The sequence below is a fragment of the Danio rerio genome, chromosome 25 (genome assembly GCF_052040795.2).
Source record: "Danio rerio strain M-AB ecotype USA chromosome 25, GRCz13ab, whole genome shotgun sequence".
NCBI lineage: Eukaryota > Metazoa > Chordata > Actinopteri > Cypriniformes > Danionidae > Danio > Danio rerio.
The window spans coordinates 33317074-33345000 of NC_141045.1; the positions used below are offsets into that span (position 1 = coordinate 33317074).

At 38.2% G+C, this 27927-nt stretch overlaps 1 protein-coding gene across 2 annotated transcripts in view; it reads left to right on the forward strand.

Annotated features, from left to right (window-relative positions):
• The window catches only part of znf469 (zinc finger protein 469), a 467804-nt gene that overhangs the window by 366617 nt on the left and 73260 nt on the right, over positions 1-27927 (forward strand). For both annotated transcript variants that reach the window (XM_087312491.1, XM_087312492.1), the window contains exon 3: positions 23801-23883. In XM_087312491.1, coding sequence (XP_087168617.1) covers positions 23801-23883 — 83 coding nt within the window. The remainder of the gene's footprint in view (positions 1-23800; positions 23884-27927) is intronic.

Consider the following 27927-nt stretch of genomic DNA (forward strand, 5'->3'; position numbering starts at 1 on the left):
AGTATGTACAATATTGGGACAAACACAAAGGCGGGGGAAAACAGGAGAGCTGACAGATGGGATATGGGCGGCACTAAAGAAAAGAACAAAACTCAAAGTCTAACTCCACAAAACATCTAACTGTAAATAAATGAAACAAAATAAATAAACACAAAGATGTCTTCCGAGTATCCTAACTATCCTTCTCTATTTTTCCAAAAGAAGAAGGGGTAGTACTAAACACAAGAGTTGTCCTACGTGTTGTATGTCACGTGACCTGCTTGCCACAATCCAAAGACATGCACTATAGATGAATTGAATAAACTAAGTTGGCTGTAGTGTATGTGTGTGAATGCAAGAGTATATGGGTGTTTCCCAGTGATGGGTTACAGCTGGAAGGGCATCCGCTGTGTAAAAAATATGCTGGATAAGTTGGCAGTTCATTCCACTGTGGCGACCTCAGGTTAATAAAGGGACTGTAAAAAGAAAATGAATGAATGGTATTTAAATTGTGCCTTTTGGTCTAAATAATGCCTCACCTGATTTATGAAGCTGGAAGCCTGCCGTTCACATTTTGAGTCGGATATCACATCATACTTCATAAGACAAGCCTTAGACAAAGGAGCTGGAATCTAATCTGCCAACAGCTGGCAAAAGACATTTGAAGTCAAAGGTATCCTTTGCGAATCTCCAAGCACAAACCTGTCTAGGAAAGGAAACAGTATGAGAGATGACTCATTAGATTGCATTACTTTTTCCATTGCTCAGGGATCTAGTTTTTTCAGCTCTGTACAGCAGGTGATGCATCTTTGCGGGTTGGCGGTTTCCAAAAGGAATAACCCCGCCAAATATTTCAGGTTTGTGATGTCGACGGCACTCTGTATTTGTTGAGACTAGGTCAGGCAGGTGCTGATTCAAGTCTGTGGTAAATCTGGAGCCTGCACTTTTGTGCCATTTAACTACTGTCCTGTGAACTCTTTGACTGTCCTTGCTTCAACTTGCAGAGAGAGACAGAGAAAAAAAACGTCTCTATCAATTATGGCAAGATCATTAATGAATTTTAGCTCAATAAACGGCAAATTTGCTGCTTATTGATAGTTATTAAGGTAGTAATGTAACGTGTATTTATATAGCGCATTGTATTGTGTATGGCCATACACCCAAAGCGATTTACAATCATGAGGGGGTCTCTCCACTCAACCACCAGTGTGCAGCATCCACTTGGATGATGCAACGACAGCCACAGGACAATGCCACCAGTGCGCCCACCAAACACCAGCTATTGGAGTGGAGAGACAGTGATATAGCCAATTTGGTGGATGGGGATGATTGGGAGGCCATAATGGGTAAGGGCCTACAGAGTGGTTACACCCTTACTCTTTGAGAAGTGCTATGGGATTTTCAATGACTACAGAGAGTAGTTGGGTTGAGGTATTGGGTAGGATTAATAATGTAGATTTGAGATCATGTAGAATATGTACTTGTTAAGTACTAATAAACAACCAATATCTTAGTAATATGCAGGTAATAGGCAACTACAGTAGGTAATAGTGAAGACTGATTCCTACTGTATACTAAAGTGTTACTTAAAACAAGATCATTATGGAGTTTTTCTTTAATTTAACATTTGGTTCACTTTATTTTATTTGATTTGATTATAGAAAGCATTTTAAAAGCGTAATTCCTTACAAAAAATTTTCAGTTATTAATAGAAAATCCAAGTGATTGTTTTCAAAAGTAGCGTACATTTTAAATGTGTAAATGCCAAACTGGAATGGCATGGTGGCTCAGTGGTTAGCTCTTTCACCTCATAGCAAAAAGGTGGCTGTTTCGAGTCCTGGCTGGGCCATTTCTGTGTGGAGTTTGCATGTTCTCTCCCCATGTTGGTATGGGTTTTAACTGGGTGCTCCGGTTTCTCACACATTCCAAAGACATGCCGTTTACAGTAGGTGAATTGGATGAACTAAATTGGTTGTAGTGTATGAGTGTGTGTGAATGTGAGTGTGTATGGATGTTTCTCAGTAGTGGGTTGCGGCTGGAAGGGCATGCAGTGCTTAAATCATACGCCAAAATAGTTCATTTCGCTATGGGGACCCCTGATGAACAACGGCCTAAGCCAAAGGAAATTATTGACTGAAATGCCAAATTGAAAAACAAATACTAACTGAGAATGAATACAAAGTAATTGTTTTCTTCCTTGAGGTTCAGTATTAATAATAAAAATATAAATGAATTTAAACAGAAAAGCTCAGTACTCGGGAGCTTCTCCCTTCTCTGTCAGACAGTAAAGCTATTAAAGTGAGTTATTGAAGTTCAGTTTGAATACCATCAAGTGCACAGCTAATATCTCTACCCTGATATTTATTTATTTATTTTTTTATCACCTGCTCCCTTAATATATAAACATTAAGGAAAACAGAAAGACTAACCTTTCAAACACAGTATAACCCCATATGTCTGGCTGCATTTGACAATTTTTACAGAAAGGCTAATAATTTTACCTTCTACCGTGTGTGTACACAAATAAACACTTTTTTTTGTTTTTTGCTCCCATTTTTCAAGAGCTTAACTAAAATATTTACAACTTTTTTTATATGCAAGTAAAAGTCTATGGGCCCTATCATACACCCGGCGCTATGTTTCTATGACATGTTGCTATTTTTGGACCATAATTTTCCTGTTTTCTACCACATTGTTTAAATGGCAATCTGTTTGCGTCACTTTGTGGACTTATGAGTGTTTTGGTCTAGATAAGAGGTGTGTTGAGGCACATTGCTGGTGCGTTGCTATTCTGTGCATTGCTATGTGCGCCTCCCTTACACATTGCTTAATACACAGGTTGTACAGCAATATACAAATATCTTTACAAATAAAAAAACTATTAAAGGAATAAAATATTTTTAAAATATTATTTTCCACATATAAAAACAGATTGCCTTCTTGCCTCCATCTTGGTTTTTTTTTCAGTTTGTTCATGACAATTTGCTTTTGTATAACATTATTATTAGTAGTAGTATTGCTTATTATATGCATATTTATATTTGTTTGAATAAAAACAAGCTTAGTTTTGTCCACCTGTCAGGTTTTGGGCCATATGGGCACAGCAGGTGTATTTGGATATAACTCAGTTTTTTGAACACACTTCGTTATAATTGTTCATTTATTTCTTTGTTGGAAATTAGAACTGAATTTAGACATAGCTTTGAAACAAATCTTTGCACTTAAACAAATTAATTATGTAGGCTAATGGATGTCTGTGCGTACAACATGTTTCCTCCTCTATGAAAGAGAGTGAAAGTGAAACTAAAGAATGAGGAGGCTCATTCTCATTCTCGTGTTGCAGATGCTCTGTTTTGAAGCATTCCAACTTTCCACTTACAAAGTCCGCCATGTTAATAGCAAATGCGCCATGGCGCAATGCAACTGACTCTTAAAGGGAATGGGAGATGAGACTCTGATTGGTTTATTCTCAAAACATACCTATAACTCATTTAAAGAATAAGCACAACCCTGTTATACCATGCGACGCGGCGCAAAGCGGATTATTCCACCCTTAAAATAGCAAAAGTGCATTCTGACATGCCCTTAATGCTTTTGCGCCCTGCGCTTTGGACTTTGCGCCTAAAATAGAGCCCTATGTCTCCAATATTGTTCACGCATTTGTCTAAATCTGTGTTAGTGAGCACTTCACCTTTGCTGAGATAATCCATCCACTTCACAGGTGTGGCATATTAAGATGCTGATTAAGCAGCATGATAACTGCACAGACGTGGCTTAGGCTGACCGCAATAAACAATCATTCTAAAATGTGTAAAATGTTTTTGTTTTTCTTTTTGTATCTTTGCATTGTTTGTGTGTTTTGTTTATTTTTCTTTCTTATTGGTTTATTGTGGGGTGTTTTGCTTTTGCTTTTTTGTTTAAAAATGTTCCAGGTTTGAAACATTGTTTCTAACATATATGCACAAATGTATTCTTGTAAAGCATCCTTTGGAAAAAATAAATAAATAAAAGATATATATGAGGGGTGTATTTATTTATGCTGAGCACTGTATAATTTTAAAAAAGCTTATCTGCCAAAAAAGGAATAAATTACAACATAAATACCCAGCAAGCATCATATGTTTTAACGGATGTTCATTAGATGTCTAATAGACCTCTAAAAAAAGTCATCTTGGCTAAAACGAGGCTAAATTTGGGCTGTCAGCGAAAATCGAATTGGCTTCTAAGAATAGGCCAAAACTAGACTAGTCATCCAATGAACAGAAATGAATGACTACACATATAAAGTCTATCTAATCTGTCTTTGATGATTAGTCTAGTTTTGGGCTAGTCTTGGACGTCTATTAGATTTTCACTGACAGCCCAAGTTCAGCCTTGTTTTAGCAAAGCTGTCTACATTTAGATGTTTATGAAACGTCTATTAAACACAAAATAGTTTGCAAGGTAATGATCAAGTTAACTCTAGGAAGAGCAAGCATAAGTTCACATCAGGTCATGCAGATCTCAGTCCACTCTGATGAGCAATCCTCCACAGCTTTCACTCATAAATCAATGTGAACAAAGTGTACAGCAAGTGAATCTTTCAGTTAGTTGCAAGCATCCTCAACCACAGCACCACCCACCCACAATTCATCTTTTATTTGGGTGTGAGGAGATCAGTAACTAGACCGCAGTATTTAGCACATTGTGTCATGTTTGTGTGTTTGTATCATGTGAGTCAGCCAGCGCAGAGGAGGTCGTGTGTTCTTGGTGACTGTCTGTACCCGGCGGAGTTGCTTCATTCACAAAAAAAAATAAAATAAAAATGCTGCTCTTCTGACCTAGTTTCTGGCAATGATGTTTAATTTTGCCCTTGTGCACATTTTTGGACAGACTGTCTGTTTGGCTCAAGATTAAGAAGCTGTTTTTTAAACACAGAGTGTGTGAGAGTCTCCGGATCTGTGCTGTCCTTCAGAACACGTCCGGTTTTCTCACAGTTACATGAGAACCAAGTATTTTGACAACAACAGGGAATCTGGGTCACAGAGCACAACTAAGTAGGCCTGAGCAGTTAACCTAAAGAATGATGTCATTTCCTTTTAATTACAGTTTACGATTCTGTGGTTACATTTTATTTTACATTTGTCTTCAAATAAGGTTACTTTGCTAAAAAAAAATGTTTACAATGTTTATATTGTTCTACTTAAATTAAATCTAAATCCCAAATATCAAAAATGACAAAAGATTGTTAAGATTTAATTAATGTCAATTTTAATGTTACTGAATAATGCACTTGACAGATTTCATTCATTCATTTTCCTTCTGCTTTTTCTCTGGCTTATCACAGCGGATTGAACCACCAATTAATTGACAGATTTAAATAGTTTTAATTTTAAGTGGTTTGTGTAATGTTTATGTTTGGTAAAATAATTTCTAATCACTAAAAAAATTCTAATCTTGTACTAGTATGTGGGTTTAGAGGTTTTTGCATAAAAAGCACAAGTGGATTTAGCTGGATTTGACGCAAAAGAAAAGTTAACTTGTTTAAAACCAAAGAATTGCCAAAAGTGACATTTTTGAAAAAGGGCTACTTTATTTACTAGCTAATAACCTTATCAATACATATAAAAGGAAACTGCTGAACCTAATCATAGGAGCCTGATAGAAAATGTTCATTTACAAGAGGTCTATATATATATATATATATACATATACGTATATACATATATGTATATACATATATGTATATATATATGTATGTATATATATATATATATATATATATATATATATATATATATATATATGTATATATATATATGTATATATATATATATATATGTATGTGTGTGTGTGTGTATATATGTATATACACACACACACACACACATATATATATATATATATATATATATATATATATATATATATATATATATATATATATATATACACACACACACACACACACACACACACACACACACACGCATATATATACACATATATATGTATATATATATATATATACACACACACACACAAACACACATATACACAGACATATACATTTACATTTAGTCATTTAGCAGACGCTTTTATCCAAAGCGACTTACAAATGAGGACAAGGAAGCAATTTACACAACTAAGAGCAGCAATGAATAAGTGCTATAGGCAAGTTTCAGGTCTTTAAAGTCTAAGAAGGGAAGTATTAGTAGTATTAGTAATTTTTTTTTTTTTTTGGGTACAGTTAGTGTGATATTCAGAGGCAATTGCAGATTAGGAAGTGAAGTGGAGACTATACACACACACACACACACACACACACACACACACACACACACACACACATATATATATATATATATATATATATATATATATATATATATATATATATATATATATATATATATATATATATATATATATATATACGCACACACAAATACACAGAAACACTCTGCTAAACAACTGCTTTCCAAAAAGTCTATTTTGTGAATTATTTTGTCAAATTTAAGTGTTTACTAGATTCTGCCAGAATGAGTCTCTTGTTTGTTGTAAATTTTGCTCTGTTGTGAATCTCCATACAGCTCCAGATAAAGATGACTTTGCTTTAAATGGTGCTCTGAATTCCGCACATTTGTTTGTCACAGCTCTGCAATCTTAGCTGACAGAAAGAATCATTCATTGCGATTGATTTCGATCGAAATTGAAATGACGATTTTGATTTAACACTTCTCAAGCAATTTTAAGTCTGACTATAACCTTTAAATCACTGTAACGTTCCTGCCTAGGTTTTTGGATTAGGCTACAGAACTCTTACATTATGGATCATAATTTTTGCTATTGTGTTGTAAATTTCCACTCTGCGGTCACAACCAAAAAGTAAAATGAAATTCTATTAAACTTTTTTCCCTCATTAAGATGACTAGATTTTATTTAAGGATATTTACAAGAGAAAAATAGCATGCTGCTGCTCAAGAGCACCACGAAACAAAGCAGAAGTGCCATGACACATCTTTTAGAATTGTAAACTTCGTTTTCTATGAGGGTACTCACACCGATACCATTTGGTATTTTGTATTGCTAAGTGATATATAGCATGCTGTGTAAAGACATGACCTAATGTAGCCATTTGAACCAGGATTTAAATATGGTGGACCATTGGTTTTGCTACTGTATGCAGCTAATTTCTATACTCAAAGGCTTACTATTGGTTAGTGCTGTGAATTTGTTTCAAAGTTCACCGAACTTGAATCCAATGCTTCCATAAATCCAACCAGTAAAATTCTTCTTTGCACTGACTCCCGTTCAAATAAATGGATTATCATGAAATATCATTAAGCAATGTTAAAAGTAACCATATCTTTTGAAAGCAGTATCAAGTTTCTGACTATACTCTTTAGGCCAAAATAAAAACCCTTTCCTTGTTCAAAACCAGTTAAAGTATTTTTTTTCTTCTGTTAAACACAAGAAGATATTTAGAAAAATGCTGGGACTCACTGACTTCTATAGTATTTAACGTCCTATTATGGAAGTTGATGGGTCCCAGCAAGCAGTATTCTTCAAAATATCTTATTTTGTGTTCAACAGAAGAGCGAAACTCTTGTGGTTTAAAACCACATGAGGGAGAATACATGATGAGGTAATTTTCAATTTTGGGTAAACGATCACTTTAATGTCAAGAGTTTAATCAATGTATATTGAATAAAAGATTTGATGAATAATAAAGCAGTGTTCAATAGGACCAGTGTTGAATGTCGATCATTCAGTCCCCGAAGCATTGCAAATGTGTTTTTCCAGAACAACCAAAACATGCAAACCGGGACCTTGAGACAGTAAAAGCTATTGAATAGCCTGTACATCAATCCCTTACAGCGTTGTTTTCATTTCCACATGAAATAGGGCCTATGATGCCTTTGTAGGCAGCTAATTTAATCAAGACCAGGTCCAAGATTATCTTGTAGACCAATCTCGGAATCCCCACCAAAGCTGTCGTTCTTCATCTAGAGACCTTGGAGCATGAATAAACACAACTTTTTAGTGCAAATGTTTGAGTTCTGGGAATAAGACCTTGAAAGACGCCTCTAAAAGCTGAGGGATACCGGCGGTCTCTGAAAGTGGCACGGCTCAATGAAGCTCTGCACCGAGTTAAGAGAGATTAAATAAGTCAAAGCAATTCCAACGGTATTAAGACCCTTCAGGAATCCTCTGTACTTTAAACAATAAGTGGAAACAGTTTATCAGAGACATTTTTTTTTCAGCCCTAATGCTTTTATATTGGCGCATCTACAAGCCGCACTGATGGATGGACCTTAACCGTGATTTGGAAAAGAATGAGTGCATGATGGTTTTGATTTGGCAAATGATTGTCAGCCCACGTGCACGCAGCACAAGAGAAAATGTGTCCAAAATACGCAGATACTCACGGCCCGTTCCAGCTGCTTTCACCAGGATTACCTTCTTGGGAATACGTTATGCAACCTGAAAGATTCACCATGTTGATTCAAACTCAATTTCAGTGATTTGTTTGAACAAGAGCTTGAAACGTCCTCAATCCAACTTCTTCCTTTCAATCGCTTGGCTGCGTTCTGATAAATTCAACGGCTACTTTTTTTTCTTCTTCTCAAACCAGTGAATTCCCAGTGGATAAAATCAAGTTGTGACCTACTTTACTTGTCATGGTGGGTGAAACGAAATATTCCAACGACCATATGAATGTAAAACGGGTTGCAAAATTCAATTTATGCTGATTTCAAAAGGCAAGTATCATTTATCTAAGTAAGTATCGCTTCCTGTAACCAACAATTTACAATCTGTGTCCAAGTCGCACAATATGGAGTTATTCAACTGACCTTTCCTTTTCCAGACAGATGTTTACAAGAGTGCAATCCATAATGGATTTCTATTTGGAAAGCTGGCCAACTATTAGTTTTTGTTCCAGTCATCTCTTACTGGATGTTCTGCACTATTTTTTTCCCGTGTCTTTATCCTACCTCCCCTGACATACTGACATACAAAGTAGCAAACGAGTGGAAAAAGCCTCTCGCTTGGTGGAAGTCACCAGATAACTCGATGTTCTCAGACAATGAGTCAGCAGAGATGACTGAAACCTTACTCATATCTGCAGATGCTTGGAACGGGTCTGATCTGATTTTCGCAGAGCTGCAAACGTACGGTGAGTAATGTTTAGATTAGCAATGACTTTTCTGCTGAGGTCAAATTGGCTGAGAAAGCATGGCTGTTCAGGTACACTCAGGTTTGTTTAACTGAGCTGGGCTTTAGAGAGGACGGCTACAGGCAATTGTTCTCTATTTGTTTATGTCTGTGGCCGAAAAAATGATTCAGACATCTTTTATTCATCTGTTTCCCAGTCCTCTCTTTCTTGTCTAGTTCTGTCTCAATGTTAGTCTGTCTTTTCTGTTTAAAATAGTCTCCTTGAGGAATCCGCATTGTTCAATCTGTTAGCGACTCTTTTGGTTATACAGTCTGTTTTTTTATGCATTTGGCCTTGGATATTTCACAGTATTCCTGTATTTTGACATTTATGATTCAATTTACTCCCCAGAGTTGAGTGAAGTTGCTATTTATGAAGTGCAAAACCTGTAAAGTCATGACACGGTCAAATTACCACTTGCATTTAAACTTAAATTTATTATTTTTTGTCTTTGAATGTCTCATTGGCTTTCCGAGACTGCAGTTACTTGATAATAACATTTAAGGATTCTTTGCAGAAGAAAGTTTAAGAGTACAACATTAATTTTCAATAGTTTTAGAAGACTTGCTATTCAAGGTTTAGCTCAGAATCGTATTGATTCTTCTCATTGCCCTGATTGATGCCCAAACTGAGCTGTTTATCTTTGGACATGTTTAGATTTTGTGCGATTTCATTAGAGCTTCACCGTGCAACAGAGCTGCCAAACACAAGAGGTTTGTGTTTACTTTCACACGTCATCTGCCGTGGCCTTTTCATCCAGACTGAATAGAAGGTTGTTTGATGCAGTCAACACACAAGCTGAAGCAAAACAATGTATGCGAAGGTTCCTCCATGAAAGTTTGCAGGTTGCCGGGTTGATGAGCCTGTGTTTTCTTTTATGTTATATGTAGACGCCCATTTTTTTTTCTGTCCTCATCAGAAATAAATCCTACTCTCAATGGCCACTTTATTGGAAAGGTCTTGGCCATGTTGAACCCTCATTTTAATAATAATAATAATATTAATAATAATTATAATAAACGCTGCAAGCAGGGACCTCACACTCGGGCTCACCGCCGCCTGGTGGCCTTAGGGTGACGGACGGGAAAAAAAAAAGAAATTTACTGATTTATGCCAAACCTCCACCTGTCAGCAGGTGGCGCTATGACTGACTCAATACTGGCAAGTAGATGTCTTCAGGAGAGGAATCTCATCAAACCTGTGAATACTCGGGCAGGTCGGACATTGTGTGGCTGAGAAATAAGTACTTCCTCTTCCATGGTGATACACTGAGGTTTGTCACGCACCATAAACATGCCCTTTGGTGAAAATTCTAGATCTTAACACTTAAACATCATAGAGGCCTTTGGGTTAGACTGATGGAACTTGGATTTGATCTGACGAAGTTTGTAGTAGGAGTTTGTCATAGTATAAAGCATGGTATTTTCTGTTGCCAGCAGATGACGCTTTAACTGTAACTGATTATCGGCTTGTAAATGTGTTTAGATAAAGTTTGAGAGGCCGCCACGGATACGCCCTTTGACGAAAACTTAATATCTTCATGGCAAAATGGCAAAAACTGCACCTTTTTGGTAGAGGAAGTTAAAAATGACTGACTTTCTGTTGGGTTTGAGAGTTTGCTCTAAGAGACTTTTTTTGTAGGTTTTTGCATGTTTGATGCATGTTCCAATCTTCGTATGTGTGCGTGAAATGTAGCTCAGGGGCCACTCCGTCGTGGAGATGCATATGTGCAATGTGCAGAGGTGGTGCTGTTGAGCCATTTTGCCAGACCCACTTCCGAAACCTATAACAAACAAGTGTTCGCCACTGCTGGGGTGTGTGCAAAGTTTTGTGAGTTTTCGAGCATGTTTAGACCCTCAAAATTGCGATTCATTCTAGAGAAGAACAAGAAATGGAGCAATTTCAAGAAGGCCTATGCACCGTAGGTGCTCTGTCCCTAATAATAATAATTCCTTACATTTCTATATCGCTTTTCTGGACACTCAAAGCATTTTACAAATTGAAAGCAATCTCCTCATCCACCACCAGTGTGCAGCATCCACCTGAATGACATGACGGCAGCCATATTGCACCAGACCACACACCAGCTGATTGATAGAGAGGAGATAGAGTGATGAAGCCAATTACAGTATGTTTATGGTTAAGAAGCCATGATGGACAGAGGCCAGTGGGCAAATTTGGCCAGGATGCCAAGGTTAAACCCCTACTCTGAGACATGGCATTACTAATAAAGCCAATGGTTTACAGATACAATATCGTTGGCCATTCTTAATAGAAAGGTAACCGAGCAACATCCCTCTGCAAAATTGCACAGCAACATTGCTGAAAAGGTGTTGCCGTGTTTATCATCAGCATAAGCCATCATGTAAATCTTCAGTTCTACCAGAAAGACCAGGGAGATGAATATGACATTGAAATACATTTTGATGAGTATCGTTTAACAAAAACTGATTTAACAAAACATAGATTTTTTTTGGCGGAGGCCCCATTCTTAACTTGAATCTAAAGTTTTATAGAACTAGCTATGGTTGCGAGGATGAAAGCAGGGGTGGAGCTCATCCCCCTGGACAGGGCCAACCTGGTGGTTGTGGGGAGGATCGTGGGTGAACGTCCACATCAGTATCTGCAACCAAATGAATAAAATGAATGGACAGTTTATATATTCCTTGTGTCTCGTGGCTATTGGTTGGAAGTGATTGTGATGAGTGATGTGACATTGTCATCTGAGTAGAAGCTTTTTTCAGCGTATCCTCAAGGTTCTCCTTTAGGTTGAGGTCTGGTCAATGAATCTATTATTTGAGTTTTGTGACATGGCACATTATCCTGCTGGAAGTTGCAATCACAAGATGGGTACGCTGTGGTCAACATGCTAAGCAACCACAGTATGGTCATGTAGTCAGTGGTCGAATTATGCTCATTTGGCACTAAAGGAGCACAAAATGTGTCAAGAATAAATCTGCTGAACCACTGATAGAAGACAGAATGGATTCCCAAATTTTGAACCTACCATCAGAAACTGAGTCTTCAAACCTTTTTCCCAACTTCCGTTATCCATTTTTGGTGAGCATTTTTTAATTGTCTCAGCTGACAGGAGTGATGCTTCTCTGCTGGTGTGGCTCATCTGCTTCAAGGTTTAATGTGTTCATCTTGAGATTCTTTCTTCTAAATTTTGGTTGAAACAAATGGTTATGCAAGCCAACTGACTGTTGCCATTCTATCAACTCAGGCCAGTTTGGATTTCTCATCTGACTTATATTCCACTGGCAGGTGATTTGAGTTATTAAATATTAAGGGGTAATAAAGAGTACCTAATGAACCTTGTACCTAATAAAGTGGCCAGTTAGAGCCACATTTCCATTGTCAGCTTGTTCAAATTTGCCCCCAAACAAGAGAACAGAACTAAAATACTGGGATTACAAAACAATTCTGGGAATTCTCATACTTCCACACAAAGTATTGTGCATGATCTGCGTTTGTGGGAATTACTCTGGGAATGACTCATCAGTGAGTCACGGCAGTAAGGGGGGTGATTCCAGACAGCATGACACACGTGTTCCTTCAGTCAGTGGAGTACCACAAGGTTATATATCAGGAACAATTCAGTTGTATGTTTTTTATTAAGCTGAGTTTATCTAACCGCATCTGTGTGGCTGGAATCGCCTGCGGAAAGGGTTGAGAGATGCACGGTGTTCATATTTGGCAGCAGAGCACTGAATGAATGATTCAAATCATTCAAGTCTGAAAACCTGTAAGCTGTTTGCACTCTTTGGTTTGAAGTGGTTATTTTATTCAAGTTATTGTCTAGTCATCTGAAGTTGGATCATTTGAGTCAGATAGCCTATAAAAATTATTAAAAATGCTCCCTTCATAGTCTGTTCTACTGTCTGAGTAAGAGTCGTGTACCACACATTTCAGTGTGTTCTGTTTTTAGAGCAGGAATTCCCAAACAGTTTGTGATAAAGATGTCTGTCTCTCTTTGTCTGTATGTCTGTCTGTATGCCCATCTGTTGTTGTATCTGTCTAGCTGTCTATCCATCCATCCATTTACCTCTATATCTATCTGTAGGTCTGTCTGTCATTGTATCTCTCTCTCTGTGTCTGTCTGTCGTTGTATCTCTCTAGCTGTCTATCTATCTATGTATCTGTCTGTCTGTCTGTCTGTCTGTCTGTCTCTGTCATTGTATCTCTAGTTGTCTGTCCGTCTGTCTGTTGTTGTATCAATCTAGCTGTCTGTCTGTATATATGTCTGTCTGTCACTCTATCTATCTAGCTGTCTGTCTGTCGTTGTATCTATCTAGCTGTCTGTCTGTCTGTATGTCTCCTTCTGTTGTCATATCTATCTAGCTGTCTGTCTGTCTGTCTGTCTGTCTGTCTGTCTGTCTGTCTGCATCTATCTGTATGTCTGTCTAGTATCTATCTAGTGCTGTCTGTCTGTCTGTCTGTCTTTCTATCTATCTATCTATCTATCTATCTATCTATCTATCTATCTATCTATCTATCTATCTATCTATCTATCTATCTATCTATCTATCTATCTATCTATCTATCTATCTATCTATCTATCTATCTGTATTTCTACATGTCTGATGTTGTATCTCTAGCTGTCTGTCCGTCTGTCTGTTGTTGTATCTGTCTATCTGTCTGTTGTTGTATCTATCTAGCAGTCTGTCTGTCTGTATGTCTGTCTGTCGTTTTATCTATCTATCTAGCTGTCTGTCTGTCAGTCTGTCTGTCTGTCTGTCGTTGTATGTATGTAGCTGTCTTTCTGTATGTCTGTCTTTTTGTTGTTATATCTATCTAGCTTTATGTCTGTCTGTCTGTCTGTCTGTCTATGCATCTATCTGTATGTCTGTCTGTTGTCTCTATCTAGTGCTGTCTATCTATCTATCCATCTATCTATCTATCTATCTATCTATCTATCTATCTATCTATCTATCTATCTATCTATCTATCTATCTATCTATCTATCTATCTATCTATCTATCTATCTATCTATCTATCTATCTATCTATCTATTTGTCTGTCTGTCTGTCTGTCTGTCTGTCTGTCTGTCTGTCTGTTTTTATCTATCTAGCTGTCTATCTGTCTGTCTGTCTGTCTGTTGTTTTATCTATCTAGCTGTCTATCTGTCTGTCTGTCTGTCTGTCATTTGTTCATCCATTCTATGTTATTGATATATAATTCTATCAGTCTTTCTATTTTCCAGTCCATTGTTCTGTCATTTTGTCTGTCTATCCACAGGTATCATCCTAGTTATCATTCTATCAGTCTATCTATCATTCGATAAGTCTGTTCATCTATCTGTTTCTGTGCACTGGTCTTTTGTTTTAGTTGACTGTTTGTCCGTCTTTCTCTCAGACTCTTCTGTTTGTGCAGACTCTGTTTATCGATTTGTCAGTCTCAATCTTCTGCTCTCTTTCTTTTTCTCTTCCACTCGTCTCTCAATCTCTCTCTCTCTCCATCATGCTTACATTAGATCTATTCAGGTTTGCACCACATGTGTCTTACGTCATGAACCTGCACGGGATTAAGCATGTCTTGCTGCATACTATGTGGATTACAGCACCACGCGTAGAAGTATTGGGTTTCATTTTTGCGCTCTTTGATTTAGAATGAACTACAGCACGAGTGAAAATGGACCTCCAATATGAAGTTTTGCCCTCTTAGGTTTCCAGGTTAGTTGTAAATAATCTCTAGGGCAACTGGCGGCCCGGTCACACGCCTCTAGGAATGACAGTCCTGCACATGAACCTCTGGTCTCATAAATTCCTTCCGGAAAGCGTCAGAGAGCGTGTGGGAGGTTTGGAGCCTTAATGCCAATGCAGAATAAACAGTAAACATCGTAAAAAGAAAGAATAAAGCAATAAAGCCACACGATTCAATAGAAAAAAAATAGTAAAAACTTGCACTTTTTTGTGGTATCCTGAAAAAAGTGTTAAAGCGCTTTCTATTGTTGCTCAAAAGCCTTTGAATCCTAGTTTTCGATGAGATCACGTATCTGAATTGCATTATTTGCAGTCGTTTGTTAACTTTTGTGCCACTGACTAAATGACTTCATCACATTTTGTGTGTTTTCAACAATAGTTTAAAAACCCCTAATATATATTAATATTATAATGTATTTCAAATATAAATTAATAAATTACATAATGCATATGTTTTATATAAAGTTTAACACATTACAGTGTTTCCTCTAGGATTTTTTCCAGCTTTGGTGGCAGACTCTGTTGGCCATTTTACACAGATCTACCACTACTTACGTTATTTCATTGACAAATGTCATGGGCGCAGTATTACATCGAGATCGCATTCATGTAATAGCCTACGAGCATGTCAATCTCTGCTTGAGCGTCGATTTCCTCTATTCGTGCACAAAACTTCTTGTGCGCCCTCAAATATACGCTGCTCAAGTGCAGATTTTCTTGCGCACCCTCAAATAAACGCGGCTGAATTGTTATTTAGTGCATTTATGTACCGAGTATGTCTCCAACATTTATTAGATTTGCTAGGAATATGTATGAATGTCTCCGATAGACTCGCGGAGCACCTGTCAAGTCAGTCTGTCAGTCAGCACGTCACCTTAAAGGGTTAAACAGAATGCACAGCACTACTACGGTCACAGAAAAGTTTGCGCTGTTATTATTCACTTCCCTTTTCATGCGTTTTGGTGCAATTTTAACCCTTTTTTTTTAAAAAAAACTAACACATATTTTGAATAAGAAATTATAATGTAGCCATGGCGGTATGAAATTTGGTGTGGTGCCCCGCCATGGATGAATGAATGTAGCGGAAACCATGCATTAATTTTGTCATTAAGCTATAATCAGCCAAGTTAAGAATAAAAGATCCTCACATGATTGCTAACTGTTTTTTTACAGCTATAAAGAGCCTTTTCTTTCATATGAACATACATTTGACACCCATTATAACTTGGCAATAGAGTACTAAAAGCAATCTCATCATTATTTTGCGTAAGTTTTCTAAGAATTGAGCTCATGCTCTTGAAATTTAGCTAGTCTTTGAAATGTTTCTATTCTTCAACTGAAGAGGCGGATTCAATTGACTGGACATGATTTGGAAAGGTACACGCTTGTCTATGAGATCTGACATATGACAGAGAGCAAAAACCAAACCATGAGGTCAAAGGAACCACATGCAACGACATGATTGCGTTGAGACACACAGGCCTGGGGATGCCTGCAAAAAAATCCATGTTGCACTGAATGATGACAGGAGCATATGGCCTCCCTAATCCTGAATGGAACGTGTATAAAGACCAACAAAGGCCTCCTTAGAGTCCTGGAGCTGTTTTCCTGACCAAACTGAGCAATCTGAGAAAGAGAGACTTGATTAGAGTGGTGACCAAGAAGCTGATGATCACTCTGGTTGAGCCGTAATATATGAAGATGAAATTACAGAAAGACAAATGTCACTGCAACAGTCTATCAACCTTGCATTTTGGAGTGGGCACACTCTAATCCCTCCTGAGTGAGGACCCATAAAAACACATTTTAAATGAGCAAAAAAGCTCCTAACGAACTCTCAAATTGTGAGAAATGAGATTCTCTTGGCCTCATATTAACCTTAGTTCCATGCATCATGTCTGGGGGAAACCAGGCGCCATCCATCACCTGCACAATACTAACCCAAAGGTGAAGCATGGTAGTGGCAGCATCATAATGTGGGAGAGTTTTTCAGCACAAGGGACTGGTGGGTAGAATAAAAGCTGAATGCAGCAAACTACATAGATTTGCTTAATGAAAACCTGATTCAGGACCTCAGAGTAAGTTGAAAGGTCATCTTCAGCCTGAAAGTTCAACACAATTACCCTAAACACACAGTCAAAGCAAATGCAGGAATAGCTTATGAACGTTCTCCTGAAGCCCAGCCAGAGCTCAGAATCTGACCCAACCAAACATCTCTTGACTTGATGCTGCCAAAATGTGCTTTAATCAAATGTTTAAAAGATATGAATACTTTAATTCTTTTATTTACCTTTACCTTCGTTCCTTTATTCATCAGGGGTCGCCACAGTGAAATGAACCGCCAACTTTTCCAGCATATGTTTTACACAGTCAATGCCCTTCCAGCTGCAGCCCAGTATTGGGAAAGGATATATACAGTATATACTTGCGTCATGCAATTATTTGTTTTTCCGCTTCGATTTTTTAAAATCTTTTTCGCAAAATGATCATGAATCCGGTTACTGCCTTTGCCTTAATGTGTTCTAGAAGGTAGACCAATGTGTTGAAAAGTACAGTTAAGCTATTTAACATAAAGCCACAAACAAATATGTGAAAAATGTCAGGGTATGTGTGAGTGCGGGCATGAATACTTTCTGAAGACGCTTAGGGTGCACTCACTATGCTATCCAAACCATGCCCAGGCGCGTTGTCACGGTTGTGGATCTATCTGCTCTTCTATGATGTGTCTGCGTGGTGCAATTGTTTTATTGTGTTTGCGGTGCGTGTGTGTGCGCTTGTCTCTGTGTTTGTGTGAGAGTCGCGTGGCTGTCAGTGTTGTTGTTTTCATGTCATCAGCTGGGCGGTCACATGATCATGTCATCGGTCACCTAGCACCGCTCAGCTGATTATTTGCGCTCCAGGTGTAGCGCATTACTGTGGCTATAAATGTTCAGCGTTCCTGTCTCACCTTGTCAGTTCGTTGTCTTCACTTGTCTCTGTGTCTTTGTCAGGCTCTCCCCGTTGAGTTCGCTGGTTGTGCGCTGGTTGAAGTTTTTCCTCGATGAACTTTTGATTCGCTCTGTTGACGAAGATTGAAGATCTCCCCGCTGAACTTTTGATTCGCTCTGTTGACGAAGATTGAAGATCTCCCCGCTGAACTTTTGATTCGCTCTGTTGACGGAGATTGAAGATCTACCAGATAAACTTTTGATTCGCTCTGTTTGTTCCTTCATCTGCCACTTGTGATCACCTGACTTCCAGCCAGCCAGCTTCTCTTGGTTCTGTGTTCTCTCTGAATTGTAAATAAACTGTCACTTGCATTTGGGTCTCCACGTCTTCTTTGAACAGTGTGACACGCGTTCCTTGGTTCGTTAGACAAGTGTGAGTGCTCTCAATCGGGCACAGGTGCAGTTCAGTTGGCTGGCCCAGTTGGAAGAGGTGTGCCAGAGCACAGTTCTGTTGGGTTTTGGCATGGTACACTTGTAGTGTGAGTGCAAAGTGCACCTGCGTGCCAAACTGAAGACACGATAATTTTTAAGAGACCGTTTCATATAGATTTATTAATCATTCTTACTTTTCAATGAACACAAACTGTCAGTTTATTAAAGATGCAAACCCCTCACTGCACAACAGCTGCACCTTCAGCAAACCTCCTAATACGTGCAGCACGATGACTTGTATGATAACTTAGGAGCATCAAAAGTGGCTGATTTGTTAAGCAAATTATTTGACTGTCACTGCATCCCAAATGACTAAAAAAATAAATAAAACATTATAACTGTGCTGAGCAAGAGCGCTTCTCTTCTGTTAAACTGAACAGTCGCATCTTTGATGACGTAATCGTGCTCCAGCTCGAAAGGTAAAGATGCAGTGTGAGCGGAAGTCGTTGGGGGAGAGGGGAAGGGGGACAACCGCGCTTCGGTACGGTTCAAGGTACAGGAGTATGCCTTTAGGAACGCCTGCAGAACATCTGACATCCAAAATAAAAACCTATGTACCTCAAACATGAACAGAGAAAAAGCTAAATACAGAACAAAACAGAATTCAACATGTGCTATGAAGCGGTCATAGTTCATTGACAATTAATTTGGGCCATAATGAAATTAGGAAAATTGTTCTTTGATAATGACAGCATAAAAGCTACACATGAAAATCACACAGAATAGCATATTTTTTTCTTAAATGGAAGAGGGGGAAAGTTTTGATTATAAGGGCCCACGCCATTTTGGGGCCCCTAGAAATACGTTTAGGGGCCCACTAGAAGTAAGCCCCATGCCCACTTGTGTCTGCAACACCCCAAAAACCCCCAGTAGCCACTGCCTCCCTCCCTCTTCATTTTTTCTGCACCATCCTTGAAATGTTAGGGCATGCACCGGCCAGTGGTGCCACTGCAGTTGAGAGTTTGAAATAAACCCTATGAGACGATTCTATGGTTGTGTAACAATTAGTAACGTTAAATAATGTTGAAGGAAAGCAATTAAAGGATGATTTATACTTCTGCATCAAGCGCACACATAGTCTTCGCCATAGCCGTCGATGACATGCACCTCTCAAAAAATGTAACTACAAGTTGCAAGGTATCGCAAGGTCTATGATTAGTCAGCTTGGTATCGCTGATGAGTGTGGGTAGGACCGAGAGCCACGTGAATCTGTTAGAGCGAGTTTTTACAAGTGTTAAGTCCCGTGAAGGAGCTCCAGATGCAAATAACTCAAGAGCTCTGTTACCACTACATAGTTTAATACATTATTGTAACCTAAAAATTCTAAAATGCTGATTAGATTAAAACTTTTAAATTGCCAGAATAATTTTATTAAGTTTTCAAAACAGGAAAATATTGAATATTACATCAACTTAAAAATTCGGCTATTTTAAAAGTAAACAAAAATGTCAATTACTTTTAAACAATATTTAACTTGTAGCAACCCAAAGAAATTGGGTTGATAACTCAATTTTTCCACACTAATGGAGTTGTTTTGTATTTTTCCACACACTGATGTTTTTTGTTGTTTTTTATACTGATAATATGGAACACTACATGTTTTTGTTTTGTAAAACAATAAAAACCTGTTTAATAAAAAAAAATACTGAAAAACAAAAATGTTGTTGTTAAATGCATTTCATACAAGCATGAACAGTAAATTTACTAAAAAACAAAAAACAAAAAAATTAACAATTACAGCTACTTAATTTATTTGAGGTTCTAAACTTAAAAAAATATTACACACAACACTGGATTTGTTTTCAATTTTAATTTAAAAAACTATTTGAAAACTTATTTTTTTGAGTCCTCAACTTTAAAAAAAATGGAGTTTATGCTAAGGAAAAATGCCTTTGATTGAAGAGGAAAAGATTTGGCTAACATAATAAAGTTTGTTGTCTGAACCTAATTTTGTTGGATGTTGTCGTAACTTGAATATATTAATGCAAACTGTTGCGTAAATTTTTTGTTTTTTGTTTTGTCTAAACAATATTTTTTAGAGTGTGGAAACTTTTGCTTTGTGTTTGCCTCATGATTAGTTGTAGCACATCCCCTAGTTCCTGTGTCACAATGAGCAAGTTTAAACAACTTATACAATAAAGTAGCATTTAGAAATAAAACAAAAACAAAACAGCAAAGAAACTCGACACAGAGGAACATAAACACCTGCTGCCAGCTAGTGTTGCGAAAGTTTTATTGCAGAGCAACAGAAACAGCGCGCAGAAGTATAAATGCTTGACTACGCACAGGGCAGGCACCATGGGTCACGTTGATCACTCGGCGCAGAAGTATAAACCAGGTTTTAGTCCCCACTATGAGGATTTCCTGGATAACTTCATCGTGGTTTCTACGCAAGAGCACCCCCTGGCCTTCGGATTGAGATTTACTACTGATCACAGAACCATTGTTTTCATTTTCGGTCAATTGAGTGACCAGCTTCTCTTGCTTTGGCTAAAAGGATCTTAAGTTTTATTTGTTTTTCCAGTCAACCTATTGTTTTAGAAGGTGTTTGTAGATCCTTATGAAATCTGCTGTACCCAAATTGTTTTATTTCTTTTTGAATATAGTTGTATCTAAAACCCTGTGTTATTGAATGAAGACACACTTGTATGTCTATAATGTATTGGTATATCTTAAACACACATAATTAGCTTTGCCAGACAGTGTGACCGAGTGACGCTTTGTCTTTATACAACTGGTTTCTCCAACCACCGTGATGAAGGCATAATATAGGGCTCACACTCCCTCCCTCCTGTCAGATGTAAATCTTATTTTCTCCTTTTTGACTACGGGCCGTCATAAGTAAGACAACATTTCTGTGAAATGACACGGTGACACTAGTTTCCAATTACATGTCTGTCAATCAAAAAAAGTAAAGGCATTCTCACCGATAGAAGTGTAGTGTATTATGGATTTCCGCCAGACGTAATCACATCATCTTTATATACGTCTTTTAAATCAAACCCTTGAGCGTGTCTCCCCGTGACAGATGACACAAGTATGTTTTAACCACTTCTCATTCTCAGAGACAGATGCAGACGGAAAGATGATAGAGGAATTGGCTGACCCAAAGGCCGCCTGACCCAAAGTGTTATAATTTTAGACTCGAGCCTCTCACATGGTCTGGAACAAGGACGGCGTTTGGAAATAAACTTGGAATTTAGCTTAATTGTAGTTTACAGATTTAGGAGGGGCCAAGTGTTCAACTTCATTTTCCTGCATAAATAGAGTGTGAGTGGAGGCCAGAGACATGGGGTTTGGAAGCCGCAAAAGGACTTTGAAAAACTTCAGAGCCAAAAGGACATTCAGACTTCTACGGTTTCAAAACAATCTGGCGCAAAAGAAAACATTGGCTTCATAAAGCATAACATGAGGATTAGGATTGTACTGATGATACTTTAATTAATGAAGCACAAACACTGATGTCTTAATCTGCAACTGCTAAAACTCCAGAAATAAATGTTCAATATGTAAACGCTGTTTACAAAAACAAAAAGTGAAATTATTTAATATAGCTGAAGAACTCTTTAATATTTTTAATGATTGTGTAATAAAAATAGCTTCCAAAAGCAACAACCTTACAATTTATTTATAGTCTACTCAGACACATTCAAGCTTTTCATGAAATACAGACTTTTTTTTTTTTTTTTTTTTTTAAAGCTGCTTCAAATTACTAAACAGGAAAATAACAGTGCTGTAAAATTCATCAATTATGGAACACATTAAGGGTTTACACCAAAATTATTTACTAAAAATGGAAAACATTTGTGTAAAGATCCCTGATCCCATCACTCAAATGCGCACAAAACTATTCAAAACGCTGTATTTTACAAGTGGATGGTGCAAACATGGTATTGTTTCAGAAAATGGGCACCGTTTTCAAAACTGCATGTCAAAGATTCAAGACACCCTGGAGTACTTTTGAAATTGTAACATTTGTGTGTGTGAAGCATCACTTAAGACAACATTAGCACCTGTTAGCTTTAATTGTGGGGAAAACTAGATAATGTTAAGCTTTTGTCAGCTAATTTCATCTTCTGGGTTTAAAATTATTTTGGGGGCAGGATCAAATTGATGTAGTGTGAATCTACTACTGGAGTGATGACGCGTTAATTTCCCATTATTATTCAAAGCGCAGTCTTCTTATCCTATAAATAGATCCTGCTTCTTAATTATTCATGAGAGCATGTGCTTTCCAAAGGCAAGGCAGAACTGTCAAGCTGTAAGACCCAATGACTGGGTGAGACAGCGTCCGCTCCGTTTGCAGCAAGTATTTTTGTCGGGAGAGCTGTATGAGAATTTTAGAATGCTGGACTTTATCTTTTATCAGTTGAGTTCGTTACCATTCAGACACATTGCCTATATCAGTGCTGCTGTGTTTGCCGATTTGTATAATTTTCCGGATTACCGGCCTGGCTAATGGTTCAAATAGACAAGGCAAGATACCTACTGCACTGCTACTATATTTGCATTCAGACCAATGGATTAAGGAGGAGAGAAGTCCTCATTTATAGTGTTTATATAAACAAGATTATCTTTATAATACAGGTTACTTGTTAATAAAGGTTCAGTGGCAGAACCACGCCTCACTTTGCCTCCTTAACCAGTCACCTACTCCCTAAAACTTATTTAAGGGAAGACCAGCCCTCTAGCATTATTCTTCTTATTCTTTCGAACCCACCCTCCCTCTATTTCCTCGCTTCCCAATCACAATGCTTTAACCCTCTTCACTTTTTCATGTAGGTTGAATCAGGGGATCCAATCACTCTACCAAAATATTACAGAGTCGTTACCCTCACTCTGAGCCTCTGGGAATCATTGTAGGACGAACAATCAACCTACCTAACTGTTCGCAGTTTATCCTCTTACTTCCCTTCCCCTTCATCCCCTTCATCACTGTTCTCCTACCATCCCTTTCATCCCTACATCCCTACAATAAAGTCTAGCTCAAAGTGTGGTGTGGTCCATGCTGGTGAAATGATATAACATTGTCTTTATGCGTGTATGAATTTACGAATAACATATGTAGCAGGGCATTAAATTACTTATGTTTATTTATTTGCATTTTAACTTTGTAACCTCTAAAATCATCGGTGGTCTCACGGTTTGTCACTTTTTTTTTTTCCCCTGCTCTGCCGTCACTCTTCCGTCTGCTCGCAGCGCTCCACGCTCATTAGGTAGCACATTTTGAAAAACATTCTGAGGTAGACTTGAACCAAAAGAGGGGGGTTCATGACCCTTTAATGCATGCAAAGCAGTTGTTGTGTATAAATGATTAAAGCATGTTCACTTCCTAGCAATAGTTCAGACAAAACTGCAATGTCAGATTAGAGAGCTTTACATTTTGGCAGTCTTTCTCATACTACTGCTGGTTTGGTTTTGTTTGCAAAATAACGTCCCACTGATTAATGGAGGGACATATTAATTTAGGTTGTTTCTTGCTTTGTTTTTCTTTCTAGGAGACGCACATGCTCCTTTTCATTGGGGTCTGGCCTTCAGATCGCAGCGGACTGGACATCTCGAGAGCCGGCAAGATTCCCAGGTGGGCCAAAACATCTGTCTGGCGTGGCTCTGATAAATAAAGATTATGTGTTTTACATTTATTTACATATTTTGTTCCGGCCATGGCAAGTTCAAAGGATCCCTTTTTCTGACACACACACTGCAGCCACTGTAGAAATCAACACAGGCTCATTCTGAAAACGTAGCCCTATATACATTTCTGGAGAACGCCAATTATGTAGTCAGAAGTACATACTACTACATTTTGTTTTAAAACAAATGCTACAGGGTGGTATGATGCCGTACGTTTTCACGCTTAACAGCTGACTGATTACCTCCATGTGAATGGTCAGTCGGGGCTTTTGAAAACACTATTGGTTGGGTTTAGGGAAGGAGGTGGGTGGGTCAGTCAATCGCTCAGTTAGTCAGTCAGTCGACAACAGCCTCTGGTGGATTTATGCGAGAACAACCGAATGGCACTCGTGCAAGACATTTGAGATCCTATAAAGCATACACAGCGGCCTCTGGTGGATTTGCAAAACCAAAAACCCCAAAAAGAAACACAGCTCCTGGGTGGTTTTCAGAATGAGCCTGGGTTGGTAGAAATTAAACCCTTTTAGCTTTATTCAAGAAGGACTTGGTACAGGTGTCAGTGGTGGACTTATTAATTAGTCAGTACATTATTTTAATTATTACTTCAGGTAAAGTGCAACTTTTTTTTGTCCCACTTTATTTTATATAACTTATTTAACGTTTTAATAGGTGTAATGTTTAATTCATGTTTAAAGATTTAATTAAATATAACCAAATAATATATAGGTCAAACATGAGATGCCATTTTATATATATATATATATATATATATATATATATATATATATATATATATATATATATTAGTCCCCACACCTTTACACCACCACCACCAGCCTGAATTGTTGATACAAGGCAGAATGGCATCATGCTTTCATGTTGTTGATGCCAAATTCTGACCCTACCATCCAAATGTCGCAAAGGAAATTGAGACTCATCAGACCAGGCAACATTTTTTCAATCTTCTATTGTCCAATTTTGGTGAGCCTGTGCAAATTGTAGCCTCAGTTTCCTGTTTTTAGCTGACAAGAGTCATACCCAGTGTGGTCTTCTGCTGCTGTAGCCCATCCGCCTAAGATTGTGTTGTGTGTTCAGAGATGCTCTTCTGCATACTTCAGTTTTAACGAGTGGTTATTTGAGTTACTGTTGCCTTTCTATCAGCAGAAACCAGTCTGGCCATTCTCTTCTGACCTCAACAATGCATTTGCACCAACAGAACTGCCGCTCACTGGATATTTTCTCTTTTTCTGACCATTTTCTGTAAAACCTAGAGATTGTTGTGCATGAAAATCCCAGTAGAACAGTAGTTTCTGAAATATTCAGACCATCCCATCTGGCACCAACAACCATGCCAAGTTCAGAGTTACTTAAATCAAACTTCTTCCTTATCCTGATGCTCAGTTTGAACTGCAGCAGATTGTCTTGACCATGTCTACATGCCTAAATGCATTGAGTTGCTGCCATATGGTTGGCTGATTGTATTTTTTTTATTTTGTATCAACGAGCAGTTGGACAGGTGTACCTAATATATTGGATGATTAATGAGTGTATATTTAAGTGTGTGTGTGTGTTTGTGTGTTAGTGTGTGTGTAAGTGATCACACTAAATTGGATTATTTTAGCTGTGGTGTTCCTCAGAGTTCTGTTTTTAGACCTATATTGGTTTATTTGTAAATGTTGACTCTGAGTTTGATTTTTATAAAAAAAAAAAAAAAATGTGGCATTATACACAAATGTATCTTAATCTGAGACAAAAAGAGAAGTGTTATATAAATCTATGGCAAACTTTGGTTAACTTTAAAAGGGGCTATTTTCTGCAAAAAGCCTTGGGGTACGAAATGCTCTAGAGTTCTTAATAAAGACTAGTTGAGAGATGCGATGCACACACCCCATGAGCTCATCAAAGAGTGAGGCCAGAGGTTAAGCTGAGTCTCTGCTGACAGACGGACAGCAACATTGCTGATAGGACTGTTATTACTGTATTATTACGGCATTATTACAATATATTACCATTTAACACAACAAGGACCTTTTTTGTCATGTTAATCAGACATGCATGTGATTTTGTGTGGAATCCAAGGCCTGTTGTAGCACTGTATTTTAAGAACTATCAAATAATTACATTCATATCTTCACACTCCTGCAGAGCACAATCTGTCTCCCACATGTCAGATATGTAAAGTTATCTGCTGCGATCCATCTTCTCTTCAAAGTCACGCTCTGTGTTTGAGGAATGTTCTGGCTGGAGTGAAAAATGCCTATTAATAAGCCGTGCCCTGTTGGGGACCCTGTTTCAGTGAAAATATGTCATGTCTAGTTAGGGTGTCGCTGACTTGTCTATGAGAAAACAGGCTTCAAAGCAGGGCAGCAGCATCAAACTTAAGAAAACAGGCTTTCTGCTGGGCACATCATTCACGCACTCTTGTGGCTTGGGAAGAGAATAAAATGCGTGCTGTTTTGGAGGGGGTGAAGAGGCTGGGACAGCGTGTGTGTTCATGCTGACAGTCTGAGAACATTTCAAATGAGGGCTAGAGGTTAAATGATTGCAACTTCAAGGGCAGAGATTTGTGCTCGACTGGGATTTTAGAAATGTCTTTAAGGGAATTCACAGTTGAGTCTCAATCACATTACTTTTATGCAAATGTTGATTTTATGTAGTCAACATTTACAGTGAATATAATGTAAAACAAGGGTGGCAGGGTGGCTCAGTGGTTAAACACTGCAGATTAACAGAGTGGCTTTAATGGCATTTTAGTAGTTTCATCTACTAGTAGTAGTACTGTACTAGGCATCTAGTAGTAGTACTGTAGTTTAGTTTGGTGTCACGAGCGAAAGTGAAGAGGGAGGGTGATTGGGTTTCCATGCTGGCCCTAGCAAGATGCCACCCTGGGGTGCGTTTCCCAAACAACGACATAACTAGTGGCTGAACTATCATAGTACGATGCATTGTTTGGGAAATTAACAATGTAGTGACCAGTGTTTCCCTAAAGCTGTAGTTTCTCTGTCACAGATTCATTGTTTGATTGTTCAAGAGATTTGTTTGTGACAGTTTGTGAATGTTTGTTGGATTGATGGATTTGGCAAACAGTAAATCAATGAACTATTTGTAACGATGGAACTTGCAATCCTAGTTGACTAACGATGGCTTTCGGAAACGCACCCCATGGGCGATCGCCCATATTGCCTATGCCTAAATCCATCAATGTTGACCATATTGATGAGCGCCTTTCGTATGTATTACTTCCATCTGTCATGTGCGCAGCGCACCAGGTGTGCGACCCCCTTAAAGGGTCATGAAACCCCCTCATTTCAGCAGGGTGTTTTCACACCTCTACTTTGGAAAAAGTCAGAAAAGTGGGCGTGTCCAGCTCTGTTTAGGGGGGAGTGTCGGAGGAAGAAAAGTGGGATGGTGTGGGCGTGTCTATTTGGGCATGCGCGAGTTTCAGAATACAAACACACACACACACACACAGACACACACACAGACACACACACAGACACACACACACACACACACACACACACACACACACACACACACACACACACACACACACACACACACACACACAGTAGAAAGTGATGGTGTTTAACCTACATGGACATCTGTAGTCGAATTATTTGCCAAATTCTTAAATGGTGGACTTTAACTGCAGTTTGGCTCTTTCATTCAGAGAATTCATTCATGTCCCTCACGACAAACGAGATATTTGATTCGAGGAACTGCTGTAAGCGTGTATTTTTTATGCACTGTTTGATACCGCACGGCGAATGAGAGAAAAAAAAACCTCCGTATTTCCCGGAAACTTAGATACACACGGCAGGTAGCGTCAGAAATGTGTTATTCCGGTCACTAAATGCAGTGAAAATCCTACACAAGGTTAAAGTTTGGTTGTGGTGCTAACATGTTTACACTCGGTGCAATGGTTAACTTAGTTCGATACGAACAAACTGTATAAACAAAGAGCACTGGTCACTCACTTACCAAATCT